Source organism: Chrysoperla carnea, chromosome 3 (assembly GCF_905475395.1).
Source record: "Chrysoperla carnea chromosome 3, inChrCarn1.1, whole genome shotgun sequence".
Classification (NCBI taxonomy): Eukaryota; Metazoa; Arthropoda; class Insecta; order Neuroptera; family Chrysopidae; genus Chrysoperla; species Chrysoperla carnea.
In genome coordinates this window covers 41,429,007-41,454,427 of record NC_058339.1, presented here as the reverse complement: position 1 = coordinate 41,454,427, position 25,421 = coordinate 41,429,007, and the positions used below count along the sequence as shown (strand labels likewise).

General features: G+C 27.9%; 1 protein-coding gene across 1 annotated transcript in view; it reads left to right on the top strand.

The window, feature by feature from the left end:
• LOC123296564 (epidermal growth factor receptor) overlaps positions 1-22,079 on the top strand; it is a 54,875-nt gene extending 32,796 nt beyond the window's left edge. Inside the window, exons 2-4 of the mRNA XM_044878088.1 lie at positions 16,647-18,174; positions 18,873-20,721; positions 21,045-22,079. Coding sequence (XP_044734023.1) covers positions 16,647-18,174; positions 18,873-20,721; positions 21,045-21,929 — 4,262 coding nt within the window. The 3' untranslated portion in view covers positions 21,930-22,079. The remainder of the gene's footprint in view (positions 1-16,646; positions 18,175-18,872; positions 20,722-21,044) is intronic.
• The last annotated feature ends 3,342 nt before the right edge of the window (positions 22,080-25,421 follow it).

Here is a 25,421-nt window from a genome sequence, read left to right as displayed (position 1 = left end):
TTATAGCGCTTTGAACGAATTTGTTTTCTTAAGAATGTACGAGCGACATGACAATTTAGGATAAAAGGCTTGATTTTTGTATATAAAATTTTAAGGACTAAGTTTAAATCAATTCCAAAAATTTAAGTGTGGTTACCCGAATTTATTTAAATTGATAAATCACCTAATAAATAGGTTGAAAATAAGATACAAATACAGTAGAATCTCGATAACTTAAACCTCGGTAACATAAAAACCTCTGTTACTTCAAAAAATACTATGTTCCCTTCCCATCAGAGCCCAAAACCTCTATAACTTATAAGACGCAACCTCTATAACTTAAATAAATAATCTCTGTATAGGTCCTCAGTAACTACATAGAAACATGTACATACCTCTATATTAACTAGGGTACATAGAAACATGTACATACCTCTATATTAACCTTTACCTAACATAGACATTTGATAACTTAAAACCTCTATAACTTAAAATATTTTGTGTTTCCCTTGGACTTTAACTTATCGAGATTCTACTGTAATTACAAACACAAGCCTCAAATCTATAGCAAGCATTATACAGTAGAATCTCGATAACTTAAACCTCGGTAACATAAAAACCTCTGTTACTTCAAAAAATACTATGTTCCCTTCCCATCAGAGCCCAAAACCTCTATAACTTAAAATACGAAACCTCTATAACTTAAATAAATAATCTCTGTATAGGCCCTCAGTAACTACATAGAAACATGTACATACCTCTATATTAACTAGCGTACATAGAAACATGTACATACCTCTATATTAACCTTTACCTAACATAGACACTTGATAACTTAAAACCTCTATAACTTAAAATATTTTGTGTTTCCCTTGGACTTTAACTTATCGAGATTCTACTGTATTACAATTTGGGGAAAATATTTTTAATAATACTTAGAAAACGTCTAGTAACTGCAAATCGAGGTAGTTAAAAAGAAGATACGGCGTACACGAACAATTACTTGCATTTTATGCATAATATATCTTATATATTGATTATAATGACATAATTATCCATAAATAGTAGATGTTCTTAGAAATTCTTCTCCGTTTACATTTTTACCATATATATTATATACTATTTGATGTGTGTACTTTAAAAAAATAAATATTATGAATATAAAGTATATATTTTAAGTATATGTATACTTTTCAAATATTATACCTATATAATACATACATATTATATTATTGAATACAATCATTTATTGTACAACCAACTTGTGTCAATATTTTGTTTGTACTATATAAGTTTTCAAGGTTTTCATGGAACTATGACTTGAGAACTGACTATACGAATATATTGTTATAAACATATTAAATTCAATATTCATATTTATACTTAATTGTTTGATTTTTATTCCTTTATAAGTTTTTATAAACATCTCATTTAAGCCCTTCTACGATCAATTGAGAAATATGTTTCAAGTACAGTCGACTGGGACTTGATAAAAGATTGGGTTTTCTTGTTTATGCATGCCAAAAGTTATACTTCTTCGATGGTCTAATTATTACTTTTTATGTGTGTTTGCATGGGAATATATCATAGTATACGTGAATGAAAACCCATGCAGAACTATTTCTGTCATGCGCTAACTGAATTGATCATTAACGAGCTCTGTCATAAACATACATATATTCTCTCATTGAATTTTTAGCGTATTGACGGTAGTTGTTCAACAATATGTTTAGCTGACCATTTTATTTATGGTTAATATACAATTAAGTAATTCTAAAAACATTTTCAAGCTTAATAAATGAATTGAATCTTTTTTATTTATTGTACAAACATTAGAGCTGACTGACCAGCCCTGTTCTAACATTAAACTGACTGACTATCATAACTGTTATTTATATGCAATATACAAATCTCTATAACAATTTTCAGCTTTAATAAATTCATTTAAATACCACGGCAATCATAACTGAATCTTATTTATTTATTGTACATACATTAGGGCTGACTGACCAGCCTTGTTCCAACCTTTAACTGACTGACAGTCACAAATGTTATTTATATGCAATATACAATCTTTGACAATTTTTAGCTTTAGTTAATCCGTTTAAATACCACGGAAATCATAACCGTTTCGACAGCATATGTATATCTGATCCCTGTTCTATCATTCGCTTGACTGACCGCAGTATGTGTGTGTACACAAATACTATACTTAGTAAATTCAAAGAATTTTTTTGGCCAGGCTCTTAATCCATAATATAACTCCATTTCAAAAAAGAATACTACCTTCGTTATAAGGCGCATATCCCTAATACGAATAAAAGCAAATGTTCACTTACATCCCTAGAAAACTTTTTTTTTTAACTACCAATAGTATATTCCATTTTTTTGTCCAATAGCTCTGTCAAACATGCATTTTAATTTAAAATGCCTAAAATAAATTACTTTTCAGTATATAATTATTCGTTTTGAGTACATATATGTATAAGACACTGCTTTACTTTTTATTGCTATAGACAGGAACTCTTTAATGGACGATTTGATTGTATAAAATTAATACAATAAGACATGAGCCAACAGTTTTTTAAAATTTATTGTAAAAGTGGTTCCATTAAAATTTTAAAAACAAAATAAAAAAAATGCCTATTCATTGTATTTATTATTTTAAAATATAGGTATCTAGTTATAAATACATAGTTTCATATAAAATTCGATCGACCTGTCATAGTATCGTAATTAAACTATTTGAACTTTGAGTATTTATGATATGGGCTCTATCATATGACTTTGCCCTTAAATTAGAATTTCATGGTTGAATATTGTTCCAGCTTATAAATATCTTAAATTTAATTTTTTATTCTTTATAGAAGACTTGGGGACGTTTTACTGAAACAATACACAATCGAAACACGAAAAAAAAATCATTTAAATTACCTCATTTAGAAAAATAACTATTTTTTCAGATCTGAATCGATTTTAGAGTCCATAGCATCAATATTTTAACGTTTGGCTTTGATCTTAATTGCAAAATCAAAAGTCAAAAAGTACAATTGTATAACGCTTTTGTTAAAGCTTATGTTCGGTAAACACATATCGTAAAAAAAAACAAGTTTTGAAGTTTTCAGTATTTTCCAAGATAAATCACTCCTGACTATTTCTTTTATATTTAGGATATTTGAAAGAAAAAGCTAATGTTAATAGGCGAAGAACCATTACCTGATTTAAAATAATTGTAATGAAAACTTAACCTAAAACCCAAAGTTTTATGAAAGTTTTTGGGAAAATGTTTTGTAAAGAAAAGTACAAATGTTTAATCTTTTTCGATTTAGATGTTTTTGATTGCCTGGTTTTTATGGAATTTTATTTAAAAATTTTTAATTTTTAAACGGCCACAATTTTTAACTTTGTCTTGATTTGAAAAAGAAAAGAAGTTTAGCCGTAAAACTAACACAAATTGAAAAGCCTGAACTATTTTACTTAGTTTTATCTATAGAAATCGGTGCAACATAGCCCGCTACATGTTTTTGTATCACCCTGTATTATATGATTTATCTCAAAGTTAGTAATGAATCCAAAACATCATTATTTAACTTTTTGTTATGAGATTTTTAAAATAAAAGTTGTATTTTCTATATCTTCTCGTAGAAAGTTTTAAAATAACAAATAACCTCTTGTTCGCCTTCAATATTAGAAATTATAGAAACATTAAATATTTCACGGTAAGTTAAGACAGAAATAAAACTCCTATGGAGAATTCCATCACCATAGTAGATATATTGATGAAATAAAATATTTTATTAATCATATTGTACTTAAATTTTAGCTGCCAATCAATTGTCATTACAAAAATTTTATTATTTTTTTGTTTTGATTTAATTATTTATTTAATATTTCTATCTTTCATCAATAGTATTTCAATAAATTACTCATTTAATGATTAATTACTGTAAGAGATCAAATGTTAATAAATAACTTCATTTAAAATTTTTTACATAACAGATTGGTTTTTGATACATTTTGTACTTACACTCAAATAACTGCAAAATCAGCGTTTTTTTTTTTAAATATTGAATTGATTATTTGTGCGCCTACCTAATCACTGATTATATTGCGAAATGTGGGCTCTGTACGGATGTCGAGGAGATATACAGTGGACCCGCGATAATCCGACAAACGTTTTGCAAGGTAATGTCGAATTATCGAATTTGTCGGACTATAGAGTACTGCCACAAATCTCCTTGTAATCCGGAACTTTTTGAAAAAGAATGCCTTGTAATCCGACAAATTACATATCAAAGTGATTAAGATTTTCTAATTTCAGCCACGAAGAATTCATGTATTTATAAGAAATCTGCATTGTAATTACCGTTATAGTTATGTCGGACTACAAGGTGTGCCGGATTAGACAGGGGCCGGATTACTGCGGGTGTACTGTATGTACATACTCTGCAATTCGCGATAAAATCGTAATTGCTTGATTTCCGTTTTCCTCAACTGTATTTTTTATTTATCTATGATTAATTATTTGACTCATGATGACATAAAACAGGAGATAGTGTAGGGAGTGTTGTTAGGGACATAACCCATAATAAATACAGGCGAAAATAAATGTTAAATTTAGCGTATAACCATTATCATGTATCTATGGTACATCACATTGTTTGATTCAAGATATATGACTACGGGTCTTTGTAAACGTTACCTCTTCGTTATCCTCAAATCTGAACATTTGTGTGTGATTAAAAACTTAAGATACAATAGAAAGTAAGTTTGAAACACTTAAAAGTATTATTTGTTTTTTACTTGAAAACAAACTCAAATCGATAATCACTCGTTCGGTTGCTTGCCTTTTAACAAGTAGCCTTGTCTGCATAGTATCTACCGAAAAACAGAGTAATTCATTGTCAATTCCCTCCGACATATTACATGTTACCGTACTTCTTTCCTAATCATTTTTGTATGCTCGCCATGTTCGTCGTCTTGTTACACATTTTTTTTTACCTTTTAGATTTAATATTTAAATAGTTTGCAGTAAAATATAATATTTTTATATTTATTTAATGTGTTCTTTGTTTTACATATCAGACACACGTTTTAAATTATATATATTACATGTTTGTGACTATATTATATTACGCTGACGCCATTTTTTTTAAATAAAAATGCTTACATTATATTATTATTATTATTATTTTATAGGTAGTATTTTATTTTTTTATAATATAATCAACAAGTTTTTAAAAGGTTCCTTTCATTAGCTAATAACTACATGTCTCAGTTAACTAACAACTTTATAGGAATTTAATAATGTCTAACTTTTATTTGAATAAATTTTTTAAGAATATATTAAACGATAGCAGGCATAATATTATTAGGTTTTGTATATTGATAGTTTTTGCTATGTGTCCCAAAAAAAAGGTTGAAATACGTTAAGACTTGCACCAAAGTTAATGTGAAGTTCACAAAAAAATAATCGTATAAAGGTCTCTACAAATTCCACGAATTTGGCCGCCGGGCTCATTTGTCAATTTGTGGTATATCGAGATTTGCCAGAAATTGCACCCGTTGAGAGTGAGTCAATCGGAATCAAACTAAATTCACATTTTTCAGCTTGTGGAAAATTACGTTATAATATACTGAAAGCAAGTTTAGAAAACAATCATTTATTTCAATTTTAAAATTACATGAAAAACCATTTAAAAAATTTTAATTTTTCTTGACAAGTCGGCGATTGGACTTGGGGTTATCATGAAGTTCACGCTAAATCCGAAACTGAAGCGAGAAAATTAGACTCCGTAACGTGTCACAATACTGCTACGATCTTATATAAATTAATGTAATAATCATTGAGATGGATAAGGAAGTTCTTTCGCATTCTGTTTGTCTATATTTCGAAATCAATGAGAATTTCAAACTGAACGATATGCAAAAATTCGGTACCGGTAATTCGGTACCGATAGTTAATTCTAGCTATATTTAGAGCGTTGGAAGGTGAAATAAATCATTAAGATTAAAAAATCTAACAACACTTTAAACGTTACTACTAGTAGTTCACAAAGAAATAAAAATTTACGAGCAAATAAAAAAACAAATTTTTTTAAATCTGTGATTAATTATTTCTTCTAAGAAAAATCACGTTGGTGATTGTAATAATAAAATGAATAAATTCAAAATTTGATCTTTGTATGACGTAATTTATACTATAACAAATAATTTGTTTACTTCCTTGTACAGTCAGTAAAGGAAGTATTGCAATAAATCCATTTTGACTAATTTCGGAATAACTCAAAAATCGTTAGCAGTAAAATGTTATAATTTGGACTAAAAATTATTGTTACATTTAGTTATGAACCTTCATTTTTGCACTTTCTTATACGTAGACATATCGAAAATGTCATGAATCGTACTATGCTGAAATAATGGTATTCGAATTTGAATATTGAGTTGTGCTGCTTCGCTTTTGTTGATATAGAACTTACGTAAATTATCATTTAAAATTTTGAGAATTTCTCGATTAATATACGGCAAATGAAATTTTTGTAAGCAGTAAAGTTATTTGAAATCAATTTTACAATTTTTCATAAGTCTAATATTTATAGAGAAATTTAATGTTAATATTTGTATAAATTTTAAACCAAACCAAAAGAGAAAAAATGTTCTGATAATATGTAGTAAAATTTATTTTCTACCACTTCTACCATTTTCTTAATTTTATTTGAGAGATTCTGAAAATTGAAGAATTAAATTAGCGAGGCTATATCTCATTAATGGTGCATCAAAAACTCTAAGGACTTTTTGACTGATATTGATTCGATAAATTCATTCTCCAGAGATTCGTCATGACTATTGATACAGGGTGAATAATATGTATAACAATTTTAACTACCCCTGAACCTATTTTGACAATTTTTATAATCGTACAAGGAATTCATCTGGTGTTCGCATCAGATTGTTTCATATAGGTGTAAATAGGTACACAATAAAGATGTATAAAATCTTGAAAAATATATGTTAAAAAAATATTATTACACATGTCCGGATGTTTACCGCATTTTTTTAATATTTTAAATTAATTTTTTCTCCAAAACGCAAATAATACATATTTAATATTTTTTTGATTACACAAATAATACGATAAAATTACAATTTATAAGCATTTAGAATATGATGTTTTTAAAAAATAACGTTTTTTCATTTGTGTGACATTTGATATGTTCGTTTATTTTAATAAATATTTAATATTTTTATTCGTTAAATTATTTTTGAATCATCATTTTATTAAATATTATTCACGTCGCTTCCACCATAATTATGTTTTTGACAAGTATATAGACCGTTAGCCCACAGGGAAGCGAAATGTTCATGATTATTTTTGTCTGCCTTTTTGAGAATTGATAACGGTTTAAGTTTGGTAATAAAGACAATTAAGGGTTTAACAGTGGCTCAAGTCTTGGATTTATAGAAATCAATTTTTTTATGTTTAATGTATTTTATTTTTTTTGGAACTATGTTCCTTATCGCACGATATTTGTTTGAAGGTTGGGTGTTAAAACCAAAAAAACTGCAGCACCAAAAACCGTCATCTATCTAGGAAACTAAAATTTTTTCAATCGATTCAGGTTGCCATGAATTTTTAGAAAATGCAAAAATATTTTTTTAACTGTCAATTTGTATTTTTTGTCAAAATTTTGTTTTATCATTTTAAAAAATTGAATTGAGAAAGTTATCAAAAGTTAAAGAAAACAGAGATAGTTTAAAGTAAGTACAATGTAATTTTTATGTTATATCATAATAAATATTAAAATCAAACCAAACGTAATGTACTCACATATTGGGTTGACTACTAAATCAGAAGTCTTTTTTAAACTTATACTGCAATTATTTCATACAGTATAAACTATTAGCTATAAAAAAAGCTATAAAAATAAATTCTTTAAAGAATCAAACAAGTATTTGACTTCTAAATTTATACCTTCAGAAATATATCTTGTAAATAAAGAAGTAAGCGCTACATTTATAATGTACCAAGGTACTAAAGGAATATAGTTCCTACCGGGTGTTGCACGGCACCTCTCAATTTATTTGTGGTGTGATATTGAGTATCGATCCTTATTTCGGGCTAAATATTGTCCTAGCAGTACTATTCGTTAGTCACAAAACGTCTTGTGCAAGGGATGTAGCAAATTTTTTACATTTTTTAAAAAGATACAATTTTTTGTATTTCATTTCTCTTTTAAACAATAATTTAGATAGATTTCATATTAATTATGTATCTTTTTCAGAATTGCATTTTTGTATTATGCAAACCCTTTGTTTTACTGCTTTAATTTTTACTCACACATACCTCTATGGTTGTTATGCATCAATTTATTTTTTATATAAACTGTTGCCAATGGCTAATCTTAATGATAACAGCCTGTAAAGAAAACAAACATGAGATTAACGTCTACCAACAGCTTTCTTGTCTTTAATATTCAAATTTTAATATTCTTCAAAAGATTTTTGTATAAAAGATTTGAAAAAAAATTATTTTCTCTAGATGTAAATCGATATTAATACTTCTCATCTGGATGAGATACTAAACAATATTATACTAAGTACTTCACTCTCATGGAAACCCTTTAAAATAGGTTATTAACTAAGTTCCTTGTTATTATTTATTACTGCCCTCCAAAATACTTAGAGTAGGAAATATAAAAAAATAATAATATAACGTTTAACGTACAATTGGGGTTGAATATCCGCTTTTTTTTGTTAAGTGAGATAATTTATTTTTTTATCAATTATTACTCTTTCATCAATATTTTTTTTAAATACTAAAGAAATTTTTGTTTATCAGCTCCTCCTCATCTAACAATATTTTGTATTAAATAGTACACGACATAGAAAAAATTAAAGCACCATGCACATAACATACGGAAATAGCCAAGCGAAGATTTTTCTGAAAAAAATATAAATTAACAAGCGAAAACAAACAATTGACTGAATTAATTGTTGAAATACTCTGTATAGAAAGTCTTGAATTTCCATGCTTGCATTATTTTTAATAAAATAGAAAAGGTAATAAAACCAACACAATTATAGCGGGTTATTTGGGTTTCGAAAACTTCAAAAAATTCAAAGTATTTTTTAGAATGTTTTCGAATTTTTCGGAAATTTTTCACAAGACTAGTTGAAGTTACCTACAAATTTTCAAATAATGGAAGATATAATAAACTATAATCGATAATAAACTATGCTTGCGTTTTTTTTATCGCGATACCATCTCAATGATTCTCTTTATTTTTTCGATATAGGTAAAAATATTTGTTATCTCCAAACAAATTTCTAAATAATATAATTTTTACTATACAGATATGATTGAGATTTTAATAATTTATTCTTTATTTTAAAATGCCCGCATTATTTATTTCATTACCTAATTGTATCTTATCGGTATTGTCTACACATTTGATTCAAAGTATTTTTAAAATTATTAAAATTTAATAATTTTCGGGGTCGAAGAATGCTGCTGCAATTACATTTAATAAAAGTATACTTTTCAATTAAATACATCCAATAAACAATATTAAAAAAAAAAAAAAAAGTGAAAAAAAACAATTGACTGAGTTAATTGTTGAAATATCATGTATAGACAGTGTTGATTACTCTGTCACATTACACATACATACATGTCACACTTACACAACTGATGTTCCCCCATATAATACATACTATACAATTTATGCCTAATTTGCGCCCTCACGGGTAAACAGTGATGTTTACGAAAAAATGTTTCAAATAAAAGTGTTTTTTTTTTATAAGGAACATTGTTCCATCTCTAACGGTTTACAAGATGGGTCCTACGGATCCAAGACCCAATTGGCCTATGTTGCTCATTTACGAATTCGACCTCACTTTTTAGGTCCTCAGCACGATATAATTTCAGCTTGATATCTCTTTTGGTTTTTTAGTAATCGTGATGACAGACGGACAGACGACAACTATACCAAAATTTTGTTCATAGCATCAATATTTTTAAGCGTTACAAACTTGGGGCTAAACTTAGTATACCTTGGTATATTTCATATATATGGTATAAAAACTTTACAATCGTATAATTTAACTGTATTTCATAAGCTAGGCATTAAAACAAAACGAAACAAAATTATATACATGAATATACATATAAACATCGATTAGTATATAAAAATCCCGTTACATTAAAAAAAAAAAATTAAAATTTTTAAACAACTTTCATAATAACTCTTTCACGTTTCGGTATAATGTTTGGATTCAAAACTTGATTCAATATCAAATTTACAATTTTTAATAAAAATTATAATGTTTAGTGGCAATTATTTCAGGTCTGTACCCAGAGGTGGTACACGAACATTTCGATAATAACATTCAAATATTTTAAGGTAATCTTTTCTGTTTTAGATAGTTTAGAAACCTAAGAAGTTTGTTGCTAAGCGCAATGATCCCGTGAATGACGTTAAGAAATTTATTTAAAAAAATATTAGAATTAATTACATATACAGGTATGAAGTACCTACACGAGAGGATATTATACTTTTATTTGTAACGCTATGAAATATAATTGTTTTGATTAGATTTTCACGTGTGTGGCATGGAAATCAATCTAAGAAGTCGATATTCAATTACTTCTATCCATTTTAAACTTAGTGTAGGTGTACAGTGACAGATTAACCATGAGGCGAAGTAACTGGTCCCGCATTGGCTATAGGATCCCGGGGAAAGTTCAAAAGGGGAAAAGACAAAATAGTAAGAGAAGGGTGGCACAAGGAGGTGCCAAGTTGATTTACAAAGAGTAAAAAGGAAAAAAGAAAGAAAACAGTGAGGAAAGGCAAATTTATACTGGAAAGGCGTCTCAGGGGGGTGCCAATTTAATTTACGAAGACAAAAATCACAAAACTGATCGCGCCTGATCTGATGGTCACATTGTCTGGACGCCCCGGTGAATTTCATTACATATAGGTTGCGACATGACTTAATTCGCCTGTAGGTGTAGTCGGCCCTGTATTTAGTCTAACAACACTGAGCAAGGTCGAAGTTGAGGTAGTTTTGTTTTAAAGTAATGGCCCAGGCAAAATTTTAATTGCCCCGCCAGCTAGAAATTCATGAGTATCTGCTTGTTTCTTATTTTAATAGGAAATTAAGTAATATTCATTTATTTTAAGCTGCGGGGCAATTAAAAATTTACCGGACCCATAACTTAAAACACAAATTTTTGACTTGTTGCAAATACTTGATCCAAAATGTGGTTTAATATCTTTATAGACAATTTGGATTTTTGTCAAGATCTTGATCAATAGAAAATAGAGCTTTATTAGCAAATTTTTGAAATTTGTATAACTGTCTTATATTAAAAATGGTGTTTTGTTTTTTAAATATAACTCACTCGTTTTGCCTTTTCAAATGTGTATTTTAGTACCGCTCAGTAACTTTTTCTTAAAACGAGAAAAAACCAATTTTTTTTATTTTTTAATGTGGTCAAAAACGACGCTAACATTTGGATTCATGTATAGCAAGTTTAGTTGGTACAAAATTTTATAAGATATCTGATTAACTGCATTTTGAATGTGAACGGGTCTGAATTACAATCATTTAAAATTTTTATTTTCACACATATTGTAGCATTTGATTGCTTTTAGATGGAATGTCAAGGTAATTTTTATATTTTTCTCATAAGAAAAATGTTTCTCGAGAGATCAATTATCAAACCAGTCTAACGGTGACTTATTACACAAAATTGCAGTAGTCAAGCAAGAATTTGAGGGTTATAATTTCAATGGCATATTTTCTTCGAATTTCATTTTTTACTTTCAAATTGATTTTATTATTTTCCAAGTATTGTGCTTTCAATTTGAAAAGTATTTTAAAAAATGAATCTCTTTTAATTTCTGAAAATAATTGTTTTATATTTGATTTATAGAAAAAATTTCCACATTTTTTTTTAAATTTCCTCGTTCTTGGCAGTTATGACTGCCAAGAACTGGTTATGTATTTCGCGCGGTGGAAGGATTTTGAATTAAGGTATCGTTATATTCGTCTTAAAAAACCAAGTGGCCTCATATAGGTATTCGAAAAAATTACCGAATTTTGGCGTAAAATATTAATACGCTAATTAAAAAAAAAAGTTAACCAAACCCCTCAAGTAGGGTATCAGAATATAAGAAATTGAAAGGGGACTAGAAAAATATATATAAGTGACATGTTTTTAATTAGTATATAATAAGATGTTTTTTTTGGTGCAAAAAAAAAAACCGGCTGTTTTAAATAAAACAAAAAAAGAAACAAACAAATCCAGTAGTTTACATAGCGACTTTAACATTCGGGGCCCATTATTGTGAAGATTTGAGCCGGTGTAGATTTTAATGAGCCCCAACTGTTAAAGTCGCTATGTAAACTACTGAACTTGTTTGTTTCTTTTCAGATTTTATTTAACGCAGTCGAGTTTTTGATTTTTTCCACATTCCACAGCCAATAAATTATTCCATGTAAGATTTTAAATTTTATTATTTTTGTATATTTTCTGATTTTTTAAAGATAGCTGTGAGCTATTTTTTGCCTGAATGAAAAAACAAGCAAATTAAGGTGAATTTTTTTGATGGCAAGTTTAAATCACTCTAGCCAAAATTCTAATTAATTTAATCACAGATAAAATCTTTATCTATTTGAATCACCATAAATAAAATTTCTTTGAAATAGCCCTACGCATTTTCTTCAAAAGGAAAATCAAATTTACGTATAATTTTAATTAACTAATAAATTTCTAATTAACATACTATAAATCTTTAAGAGATTATAAAATAAAAACTTTTATTAAGCATACATCAAATCTATTGAGCAAAGGATACTAGTAAATAATTACAATTATCAAAAAATATAATTGATTTTTAGCTACGGAATCAACATTTGAAAAAAAAAGTGATTATTAATTTAAAATTAATATTTAAATACTACCGGTCAAAGACCTTAACCTAATCTTATTTACATAATTTAAATAAAACGCTGAATAAGACGAACGAATGAAATGTAATGAAATAAACATGATGGCTAACTAAGCTAAAATATTTTAATAAATATAATTTTTTTTTTAATTTTTAATATAATTTTTTTTTATTTAATAGTCATAATATGTATTTATTTACAAGAGATTAATAATTTCTTATCTTAAATAAACGGGAGAAGAATTTTTATGAGAAAAATGTATAAACTTATTTTATTTCTAAGATTGAAGATTAGACGTTTCTTGTTGAAAACGAAGGGTTCTTTCTTATCATCAATAATACTATTTACTTTTATTTTAAATTATCAGCAAGTAATAAAAAAAAATATTATTTAACGGTCATTTTTCAGTTAGATTTCGACTGGAATTTTATCATGAACTAGCCTGATACCCGCCCGTTTCTCTGGGCTTAAAAGTAACAAACACCGCTTTATAGCCTCCATCTCTCTTGATGTGCATAGTTTTCAATCTTGTTAAATGTAAAATAGTCATAATTCATTGAGTATATCAGAAAGTTTGGCCATAAATGGTTTGACATTTACTATTTTAAATATTTTTACAGAATACTTCAATACCAGGTCTATAATCATCATTTTGAATCATAAATTACAGATTTGTGTTAAAATTTAAAATATTAAATGCCAGATAAACTTTTTTTATTTTTTTTTTAAATATATTTTTATAAATAGCTCATGTGTTATTCTGAAGTATCAAACAAACATCCTTACTTTCGCATTTATAATATATAGAGATAGAGATGTTTGTATACATACATTTTTTAAGGATTATACAACGTTTACTCTGTAGGTACTTTTACTTGTATTTAACGAGATTTGTTCTTAACTATTTATAATTCAGATTAAATGCAATGAAAAAGATTATTTATCCAAATAAAATTTTGTATAAGGGTTGCCCTATGAACTAGGAAAGAAAATGAGTATGATTTCTACTCGATATTTTTTGTCCATTGTAGAACATCCAGCGAAATTTAGTCTATATTATCAAGAAAATAAATCTTTCATTGAAATCGTCAGAATATTTTAAATTTTTAGATTCATTCAATTAAAATTAGATTAAATTCATAGATTATTTAAGGTTTATCAATTAATCATTCTTTTATACGTTTTTTGTGAAAAATTCATATCAATTCTCTGTACTAAATTTTTAGACTTTGGTGATCATTTTCTAAGACAATTAATTTAAAATTTCTCAGTTAGTATTTTATAAAAAATAAATTTTCTATAATTTATGAACCTGACACCTGGGATAAGATCCATTAGAATAATAATATACAGTTCCTGGAGGATATAACAGATAAAATACAATTAAATAGATAATTTTGTAATAAAAATATTGGTATCATCCCCCGCATAATCCCATATCATTTTTGAAAGCAATAACACACACAAAATAACACCATAAAGTGTAAAATTACATATAAAAAATGTAATATTAGATAATAAGGGATGATGAAAGTAGATATCACCCCTCATATCACATATGCGTTTTTAAATATACATGTGTGTGGTAGTTTTAATTTACAATAAATAAGGGCTCTTAACCAATCTTATGTTTGTATATGTGTGTAAGTATACACTTAAAAAGTTTGATGAGAGGCGCACACGGATGCTGCTCGAAACCCATGGATTAAATATATATTGTTTTTTATTTTCAATAGATTAATAATTCTTTCTAAAAACGTTCGTTAGTCACGTGTTACAAACCTCTTACTTAAAATAAAGAAGAATTCATGAAAAACACTTAATAAAAAAATATTAATAATCATAAATTATTCCCACATCCTATTTCTAAAAACTTATCATTCATACCACAAGTATTCTGTGAAAAAACTATAATCCTAGGCAAAACTACTATCGAAAATGTGCCCTCATTTTTTCACGTACATATTGTAATGCCAATGACTTTTTTTTACAAAAAAAAGAAACACGAAAATTGAAATAATTAAATGAAAAGATAATTATTAAAGAATATTTCAAAGTTAATCCAAAAATCAACAAATTAACTTTTGATTTGAAATAACGATTACAAATACAAATGCTTATTACCTACATAACGATTATGGCGCCAATAAATAGGCGAAATCAAAATATTTTTATATATTTTTTAAATTAATTTAATTATAACAATTAATTAAACTTAATATTAAACTATATTTTATTAAAAATAAATTATCCAAATTATTCAACTGTGTCAAAATTATTGCTATTGTTCTACCTCTTTAGCTTTAAAAAATTATCATTATTGTTTAATTGTTTCTTGTTAAAAAGTTATCGATTTCAGTTTTTCTTCGGAAATAAGAAAAGGTTTGTTTTACGGGATAGTAGACAAGTCCATAGATTTTAGGGAAATTATGAACGTTTTCGTTTGTTATTTGTCTACGGAACCCTTAAAACGAAAGAATCCTGTTAATATATTCGAATTTCTCGCTAAAAAGGCTACAGGGATATGACTTCTAGCGGTATAATTTATTATAATTTATAAAATTGTCTTAGAAATATTTTGGTATATAATTTATGTTAAATTTATCGGACACCTATGCAAAAAAAATTAGATACTTAATGCAAAACTTCATTATTATAATAAGAGAGACTAACTGTCTGTATTAAATTATCCTACACGAAATTGTACCATTTGTCAGTAGAAAGATAAATTATGACAGTAGGTATACGATTTCTCCATGTTAAACGTCTATACTTATTATTGTTAGATAAATTTTTTTTTTAATTTACATAATTTCTTTAGATCAAGTTTATATTATTTTCTTGATAAAACATTTTAAAATTTTAAATAATAATTCAAACTAGCTGTGTTGGAAACTCAACGGCGCCTCGTGCTTTTGAAATCAATTATTAAATTATTTTCAGCTTTTTAGTATAATACGAAATTCATTTTTATTATCTTCAATCAATATCTCAAATAATCAGATCCTGTGAAGTGAGAAAATGTTACTTTCACGTGGAAACAACATTCCTTTCTTTTTCAGTACAAACCTTACGTGGCGCACGTGACGCAAGACACTAACGTATTTCCAAATATGGATAAATTCGTTAATCCTGAAGATTCTGATTAAGATAATCGCACAAAATCATATCCTTGATAAGTGTGCGAAGTTTCAATTCAAGCCAACGTTTTGAAATGAGTGAAAATCACGTTCAAAGATTCCGTTGCATAAATACATACCTAGCTACAATAAAAGCGTGTTGAAAAATTTTTTTTTAGTTTCTTGTCCGGTAAAAATAAGATTATGCGATCGTTCTTTACTCGAGCTTAATAAAAGGTTCTTTTTATGCATACAGAACCATAATAATAAAATTTTTCAATTAAACAATACTCTATGATTAAGAAATTTTTTTATGTTTAAATGAAAATTAATTATGATTATAATAAAAACTGTCGAAAGTTCATGTTTATCATAAAAAATTTTTTACAAATAAAACAAATTAAGTGATTAAAATTAATTTCTAAACGTTAATAATTAATTCTCAAAAAAAAATCCCATTATTAATTTCTGATAATCAGGGGGATTTCTCATTTCAAACTAAGATAAACATTTTTAAAGGTCACAGTTTTTTTTTTTTTTAAATAAATACTTTTATACATTAAAAATAATATTTATTCTTTTTTTTTACAGTATGCATTGGCACAAATGGCCGGATGTCCGTACCATCGAACCGTGATCATCATTATAGAAATTTACGAGATCGGTACCTGAATTGCACATACATTGATGGAAATTTAGAATTAACATGGCTACAAGATCCAAATATGGATTTAAGTTTTTTACAACATATACGTGAGGTAACTGGTTATGTCTTAATATCACATGTGGATGTCAAGCGTATTGTTCTACCAAAGTTACAAATTATACGGGGTCGTACATTATTCAGTGTGACAATCAGCAATGAAAATTTTGCACTAATGGTAACTTTATCAAAAGCATACTCACTCGAATTACCAGCATTACGAGATATCATCAGTGGAAGTGTTGGAATTTATAATAATTATAATTTATGTCACGTGAATACGATTAATTGGAACGAAATCATTTCAGACCCAATAGGAAAACGTGTTTTTGTTTATAATTTCACATCACCAGAACGTGAATGCGAATGTGATAAAAGTTGTGAAGCTGGATGTTGGGGTGAAGGACCTCAAAATTGCCAAAAATTCTCTAAAGAAAACTGCAGTCCACAATGTGATCAAGGACGTTGCTTTGGACCAAATCCACGTGAATGTTGCCATCTATTTTGCGCCGGAGGTTGTAAAGGTCCCAAACAAAGTGATTGTCTAGCCTGTAAAAACTTCTACGATAATGGAACATGTACCCAAGAATGTCCGCCTATGCAACGATACAACTCTATAACATATTCCTGGGAATCAAATCCCGAAGGAAAATATGCATATGGAGCGACTTGTGTGAAAAAATGTCCGGAACATTTATTAAAAGATAATGGGGCTTGCGTACGAAGTTGTCCGGAAAAGAAAAAAGCTGAAAACGGTGAATGTATACCATGTATTGGACCATGTCCGAAAAATTGTAAAGGTGGCGTGATTGTACATTCAGGGAATATTAATAGCTTTAAAAATTGTACGATCATCGAAGGGTACCTACAAATTTTGGAACAATCATTTACTGGTTACCAAGAAGTTTACGCAAATTACTCATTTGGAGCTCGATATGAAACAATGCATCCAGATAAATTGGAAGTATTTAGTACAGTAAAAGAAGTTACAGAATTTATAAGTATTCAAGCATTCCATGAAGCATTTACGAATTTATCCTATTTTCGAAATTTAGAAACAATTGGTGGTCGTACCTTAGGTTCCTTTAATTCAGCACTATATATTGTAAAAACATCACTACGCTCATTAAGACTACGTTCACTCAAACATATTCATGCTGGTTCAATAAATATTTTGGAAAACAAGAATTTATGTTTTGCGGACAAAATCGATTGGTCACGGTTTAAAAATTCGAAGAATTATGCTACGATGTTGCAAAATAATAAAGATGCAGCTTTATGTGAAGCAGAAGGACAAATATGTAATCCAGAATGTTCGAAGCATGGTTGTTGGGATGTTGGAGCTGATCAATGTTTATCATGTGCGAATTATAGTTTGGGAACACAATGTCTTCAAGATTGCAATACATTAGAAGGGTGAGTTTTCTTTTTTATTTGAACAAGATCAATTTTTAACCTACAATTTTTGTAATATTCAACTTAAAATATTTAGTAAGTTAAGCAGGGCCGAAAGTAGAACTGTAAAGACCGCGGGACAAAGCAAATTTGGCGAACCCATCCAAAATGTCGAAAACAAATTTATCAAGTTATAGCAGGCTAAAGTTTTTCAAATTTTACCCATTAAATTTAAAACTACTATGTGTACCATGTTGTTCCATGCTACTTGTTCCTGATGTATTCGATAACAACTTGAAACCTACTCTATTAATAAAGATACCTGGTAATGATGTCGAGGTTGTTAACACTGTTCTCAACGATAACATAGTTCACAATCGAAGTTATTTTAATAACTTACTTATATGCTTAGATTTAGATACATATTTGAGGTTTATCAATTGAAGTGAAGTTTGAAGTCATTGATATAGAAAACGCTGGAGACACTAAATTTAAATTATATCAACAGCAAATAATTTTGTGTTGTTGTAATATTCATCGCCATAGAACTGCCACGGTTGCACGGTTGCCGTATTGTAGTTTCGCCCTAGAAGTTAAGCTGTTAATTTAACACTAAACAGATAATTCTAATAACTTTAAATATTGTAAATCGTAGGTTAGAGGAAAACTATTGTATTATTATTGTTTCAAAATTAATTTATTTTTTATTTCTTTTACAGCTTATACAAAGCTAGTGCAACACATTGTGAACGATGTCACGAACAATGTAAGTCTACTTGCCACGGTCCAGAAGCAAATCATTGTGATGGTTGCCGTAATGTTAAAGATGGTCCATTCTGTGTTGAAAAATGCCCAATAACAAAATACGTCGAAAATGGTATATGCAAAAATTGTCATGAAAATTGTGATGGTGGATGTACCGGTCCTAAGAATACAATTGGGCCTGGTGGATGCAATTCTTGTGAACGTGCAATAATTAACAGTGATATGAAAGCTGAACGATGTTTACATCCAAATGACTCATGTCCTGATGGATACTATTACGAATGGGTTGGACCCCAAGAACAAGGATTATTAAAACCACTTGCTGGTAAAGCTATCTGTAGGAAATGTCATCCACGGTGTAAAAAATGTACTGGATATGGTTTTCATGAGCAATTTTGTCAAGAATGTACGAATTATAAGCGCGACGAACAATGTGAAGACGAATGTCCTGTGGATCATTACGCCGATAATAGTACGCACATGTGTATACAATGCCATAGTGAATGTCGTGGATGCACCGGACCCGGAGATGGAAATTGTAATAAATGCCGAAACTATAAATTATTTAAAACTTCCATTTCGTTGTTAAATAGTGATAAAAATATAACAATCCCATTCAGATGTATTGCATCGTGCCCACCAGATGCCCCCTTCAAAATATTCCCACAACACAATGTTGAGCCATACTGTTCCAAAGAACAAATTAGTATGCAATTAGGAGGTATGATCGATAATCAAAGAACTCCCGTTGTTCTTGCTACCATATTAGTTTGTGCCATTTTAGTTTTAATATTTTTGGGCTTTGTCAGTTATCAATGGCGACGCAAAGCAATGGCCAAAGAGTCAGCAATGAAAATGACAATGGCATTAACAGGATTAGAAGATAACGAACCATTACGTCCAACAAATGTTCAACCAAATTTAGCAAAATTACGAATTGTCAAAGAAGCTGAATTACGCCGTGGCGGTATATTAGGAAAGGGTGCGTTTGGTGTCGTTTTTAAAGGTGTTTGGGTACCAGAAGGGGAAAATGCTAAAATACCTGTTGCAATAAAAGTTTTACGTGAAGGTACTGGTTCCAATACGAGTAAAGAATTTTTAGAAGAGGCTTATATAATGGCTACCGTTGAACATCCAAATTTATTGCAACTATTAGCCGTATGTATGACAGAACAATTAATGTTGGTTACTCAATTAATGCCATTGGGATGTCTGTTACATTTTGTTCAATCGCATCGAGAACGCATTGGGTCTAAAGCACTTCTAAATTGGTGTACCCAAATTGCAAGAGGAATGTCCTATTTGGAAGAAAAACGTTTGGTTCATCGTGATTTAGCTGCACGTAATGTTTTGGTTCAAACACCTAGTTGTGTTAAAATTACGGATTTTGGATTAGCAAAATTGCTAGACATTAATGAAGAAGAGTACAAAGCACCCGGTGGAAAAATGCCTATTAAATGGTTAGCCTTAGAATGTATACAACATCGTATATTTACGCATAAAAGTGATGTTTGGGCATTTGGTGTGACTGTTTGGGAATTATTAACATATGGTGGACGACCATATGAACAAATTTCTGTAAAAGATGTGCCAGAATTACTTGAAAAAGGTGAACGTCTTCCACAGCCAAATATTTGTACAATTGACGTGTACATGATTATGATTAAATGTTGGATGCTTGATGCCGAAAGTCGTCCTTGCTTTAAAGAATTAGCCGATGAATTTGCAAAAATGGCAAGAGATCCTGGACGTTATCTTGTAATACCTGGAGATAAATTTATGAGATTACCACAATTTTCACAGGTAAGTCAAAACAGTCAAATCGTCGAAAATATCTAAAGTTCGAATTAATTTTATAGTTTTGGAAATTTTTTTTCTCTGAGGATTCAAAAAATCTAAAAATTAATTAAAAATATCACTTTAAACGTATTTCATTCAAGTCAAATAGAATTATAGATTAATAAACAGAAAATACTTAAAAAAAGTAATGTTACATATTTATATTTGAATCAATCCATCCAAAAATATTTTAATTCAAAACTGTTATAAAATTAGATAAAAGAGACTTCTCCAAAGATTTGATACAATATAATTATTTGCTTAATTTTATTTCTTTCATTTTTCAGGATCCTAAAGATCATCTTTATCCAGTTGGAGGATCTATAAATATGGATTCATTGGGAGATACAGATGAATATTTACAACCAAAATCACGTGCACCAATTTCTATATCGACAACAACATCTAGCTCTCCGCCATTGACTCCACTAAAACCTGGATGGCCAACAAGTGAAGTGTCTGAAGAAGGTTACGCACCACAAAATCAACACAACATGCATAAAGACCGATATCCAGGTGGGCATGGATTTAATCCTCATCATATAAATGGTAATGGTATCATGGAACCAGGTTCCACAACAAATAGATACTGTAGTGATCCTCTTAAATTACTAGGAGTAAATGAATTTAATTTGAAAGAAGACGATGATTCTGGATCATCTGGTAAACGGGACGCTCAAGTGGGTACAATAAAACTATCGTTGCCATTAGATGAAGATGATTATTTAATGCCATCACCGCAACAACCTCAGGGTGTTACTACGTACATGGATTTAATTGGTGATTCAAACAAACATCTAGACAGTCAAGTAGCTTCGAATTCAGGTTATGGTAATTATCCAGACTTTTTACCACAAATGGGTCAAACGGAGATTGATAATCCTGAATATTTAATGGCACCAGATACGTTAGGTATACCAACAACACCCACGCAAACTTTAGGCATACCAACAATTTCAGAAATGATCACTTCGGCCAATACTAACGTCCCCTCATCGAGTAGTGCTAGTAGTGCTGATACTACCACAACAGCAATAGTAAATGAAGTGCATCGGCCGGTTGTTGGCGCACAAAAATCAATTGAAGAAGAATCTGATCATGAATATTATAACGATTTTGATCGATTACAAAGAGAACTTCAACCATTACGTAAAAGTGAAACGACAGTGTGACCAAGTGTTGTTCCGTTTTAATTAATTTTTTTTACGTACATCTTGCCAAAATGCATTCAAACAAATTGTTAATAAATTAAACTATAGACTTCCATTTTTTTAAATCAAGTTTGTGTAAATAATTGTAAATAATATTGAAGCCCACAAGCGCACAGCAATAATTTTATTGTGTATATTTGATTTTTATTAGAATTTCGATTGTATGCTTAGTCGAATTGTAGATAATTTTTATTTTAATAGTCAATTTTTTTAATCACTGTTTTTTATAAAATATTTTTTTTTAATTTGGTATTCAGGTACCAAAAATATGAATATTTCATTGGTTTTGTGGTTACATTATACAGGATATCTCACTTTAAAAGACTCAATTGAATATTTTGTCATACAATGAGTCGTTAAAAAAAGAAGATCCGAATGGAATTTATTATTTCTGGAGGGAAGCATCTTATGGTGGCTTGGAATTCGACTTTGATCTTCAGAGTTATTTCAAAGTTATCTCAAGTATATTAACTAATCAGAGATAGGGGAGCATTTTGAATTAGAAAGCTGTTACTTATTGACAACAAAAATGTTAAAAAACAACCAAATTTCTAAAAAAACTAGGTATAAATAACTTTCTAGCTCAAATAATTTCCCAATTTCTTTTCAAATAGGATCCTGATTTAACTTCTTTAAATGACCATGAAGGGCAGCATTAAAACTGAGAGAGTTACACATAAGATGTTTCTCCGATTTTATTCGAACGGAACTGATTTTATTCAGATTAATTCTTCAAAAACAAGCTATATTGAAAAATTAAGTTTTATGAAAATTTTCGCACAAAATACTCATGAAATCCATGGAAAATCATATTCATATTTGAAATATATTATGAATTTCGTTAAATTATTGTAAATCATCTGATATTTTTTTAAGGCTGGTTCCAAAAACCGTGAATATTGAAGTATTTCAAAAGATAAATATAAAATATCTTTAGATAAATATTCAATATTAATTTCAAACAAAATACATAATTAGTACTTAATTAAACTTTAAAAATGGATCAAATACGAATCAAATTCGTACCTAAAGGATCCCGTACCATATACAAAATGCATATTTGTATTACAAATAACGTACAAATTATTTATACTGGCTATTCCCTTTTTAATTCCTGATACATTATTGACAGAAGTGAACTTCTGTTTAAATTTGAAATAATGTCCCATTTTACACTTTATGCAGCCAAATTTTTAGAATGTTTTAAATAAAATTTTTTTAACTACTTTCGAGAAAGAAACTGGTCGTTACGAATAGTAAAATTTTTACAAAAAATGGCTGCGCGTGCACTCTTCGAATGCCGCAACCTAAAAATAAAGCATACAAGAACAAACAACTATAAATTTTGACAGATAATAAAAATTAAAATCAAATTACTATTTTTATAAACTACTTTATATAATAATTGTACAATAATTAATTACACGAAGGTCTTCAAACAATATTTTTATATAAATAATTGTTACACTATTTTTTTTAAATTTTTTATACAATTAAAAAATATCGAAAACAAAATAGAGAAACTATTTTTATATATTATTATATACTTCTGTGCCATTGACACTATTTTAGTAGATAAATGTGGCTTAATTTGTAAATATTTATAAAATATTTTTTTTAAAAAACGTAAAAATTAAAAAATTTTTTTAATTAAATGGATTTTTAAAAATATTTTATTACATGAATTTAGTTAAATACCTACATTCCGTACAAATAAAAAATTACAGTTAAATGTATGTACAAGCGATAAAAATATTTTTAAAAATTCATAATATTCCCCAAATTTCCACGGTCTTTATAATTTTGTAATGAAATAGAAATTATAATATTAAAAAGACTTTATTTTTTACTAAATTAATATTTACTTATAAATTGAAATTGTATATTAAAAACTACAAAATCAAATGTAGTAAATAATGAACAATTTATTATTTTTATTGTAGCCGTAAAAAGTACGGCGTTTACTGTGATAACAAAGTTTGCCTTTTTATTAGATTTTAAGTATTTTTTAAATAAAAAATTAAAATGAATAATCCTATTATCATGTTGTATAATTTGTCATTTAATATTTCTGATCATGTACAAAATGCAATTTTTTATTATATAGAGTGTACCAAAAGTATCCCATTAAAAAAAAGCAGGGTCATATAAAGGACGAAATTCTAAGATGAAAAAAATTATTAACGAGATAGAATTTCGTTAGATTGTGTGTAATTTTGAGAATATTTCGATTTATATTAATTTATTTAAAATTGTAATAATAACCAAAGTTATAGAAAATAAAATTTTTTACAATTTTCTAAGAATATTTATAAAGATATCATCGCTCAATTTTCTAAAATATTAAAGTCTCTGTAAATATTAAACTCAAAGAACAAATAATACTAAGAGAATGAATTATAGTAAATTTTATTTTCTACAACGTTTCTTATTATAGAAATTCCTATTTGACCAATACTTTTAAGTCGACATGTAATCAAAATTAAAAATGATAATTAACGAAGATGTTACTCGTTAACGATGTATCGGATACAAAAACTGTAAAGGAATTTTTTCTTAAAATTGTATCAATATATCGCCCCTCTTCTTCTTATGAGGTATTTTTGGTGCACTCCATATAAAAGAATAAAAAAAATTTAATATATTTAGCATGTTCCAAAACCAATAAAGATTCGATAACATGATTTTTTGGATGATACTGTCAATGTGGTATTTAGAAAAATTAACAATAAATTGTGCCTTTTATAAATTTTATAAGCAATAATAATTAATAATAGTTTTTTAAATAAATAAAAATAAAAAAACTCAATTTGTTAAAATATTATGTTGATTTATTTTATTAAAATTTTTATATTTTACTTACTATCTCAATTAGGATTGAAAATAACAAATTTTTGAAAAATAACCCTTTTTTTAAAATTCAATTCTTTTTTTATATTTATTATTAATTTAATGAAAAATATTTTTAAAATATTTGTAAATTCTTTTATACAGTTTTAAAAATTTTCATACCTTTTTGTTTAGCATTCGAAATCAGAAAACTATACTTTTTTCATTTGTTGTTAGAATAGGAAATTGTTTAAAAAGATTATGATATTCGTATTTGATAACTGTAAAAAGAGTAGCGAAAAAAAAAATTACCAGCTTTAGTTATTCGAGCCAACCCATAAACAATGAAAAATGACATTAATTTAAAAGTCAATTTAAAAAGTTCAAAAATTTAATGTCAATTGATTAGTGTGTGTTTTTTCGATTGGAAGAAGACTAGACCTCCTCCTTTAATATTAACAGAATTATCATAAGTAGAGTTGTAAAAAAACTGATATTTTTATTTAAGTTTAATATCCAAAACTTTGATTTTATTATTATTCTAGAACATATATCTCGCCCAACATTAGTTAAATAAAAATATTTATCTTAGCCCAATATTTTACAATTTATCACTCGGTCATA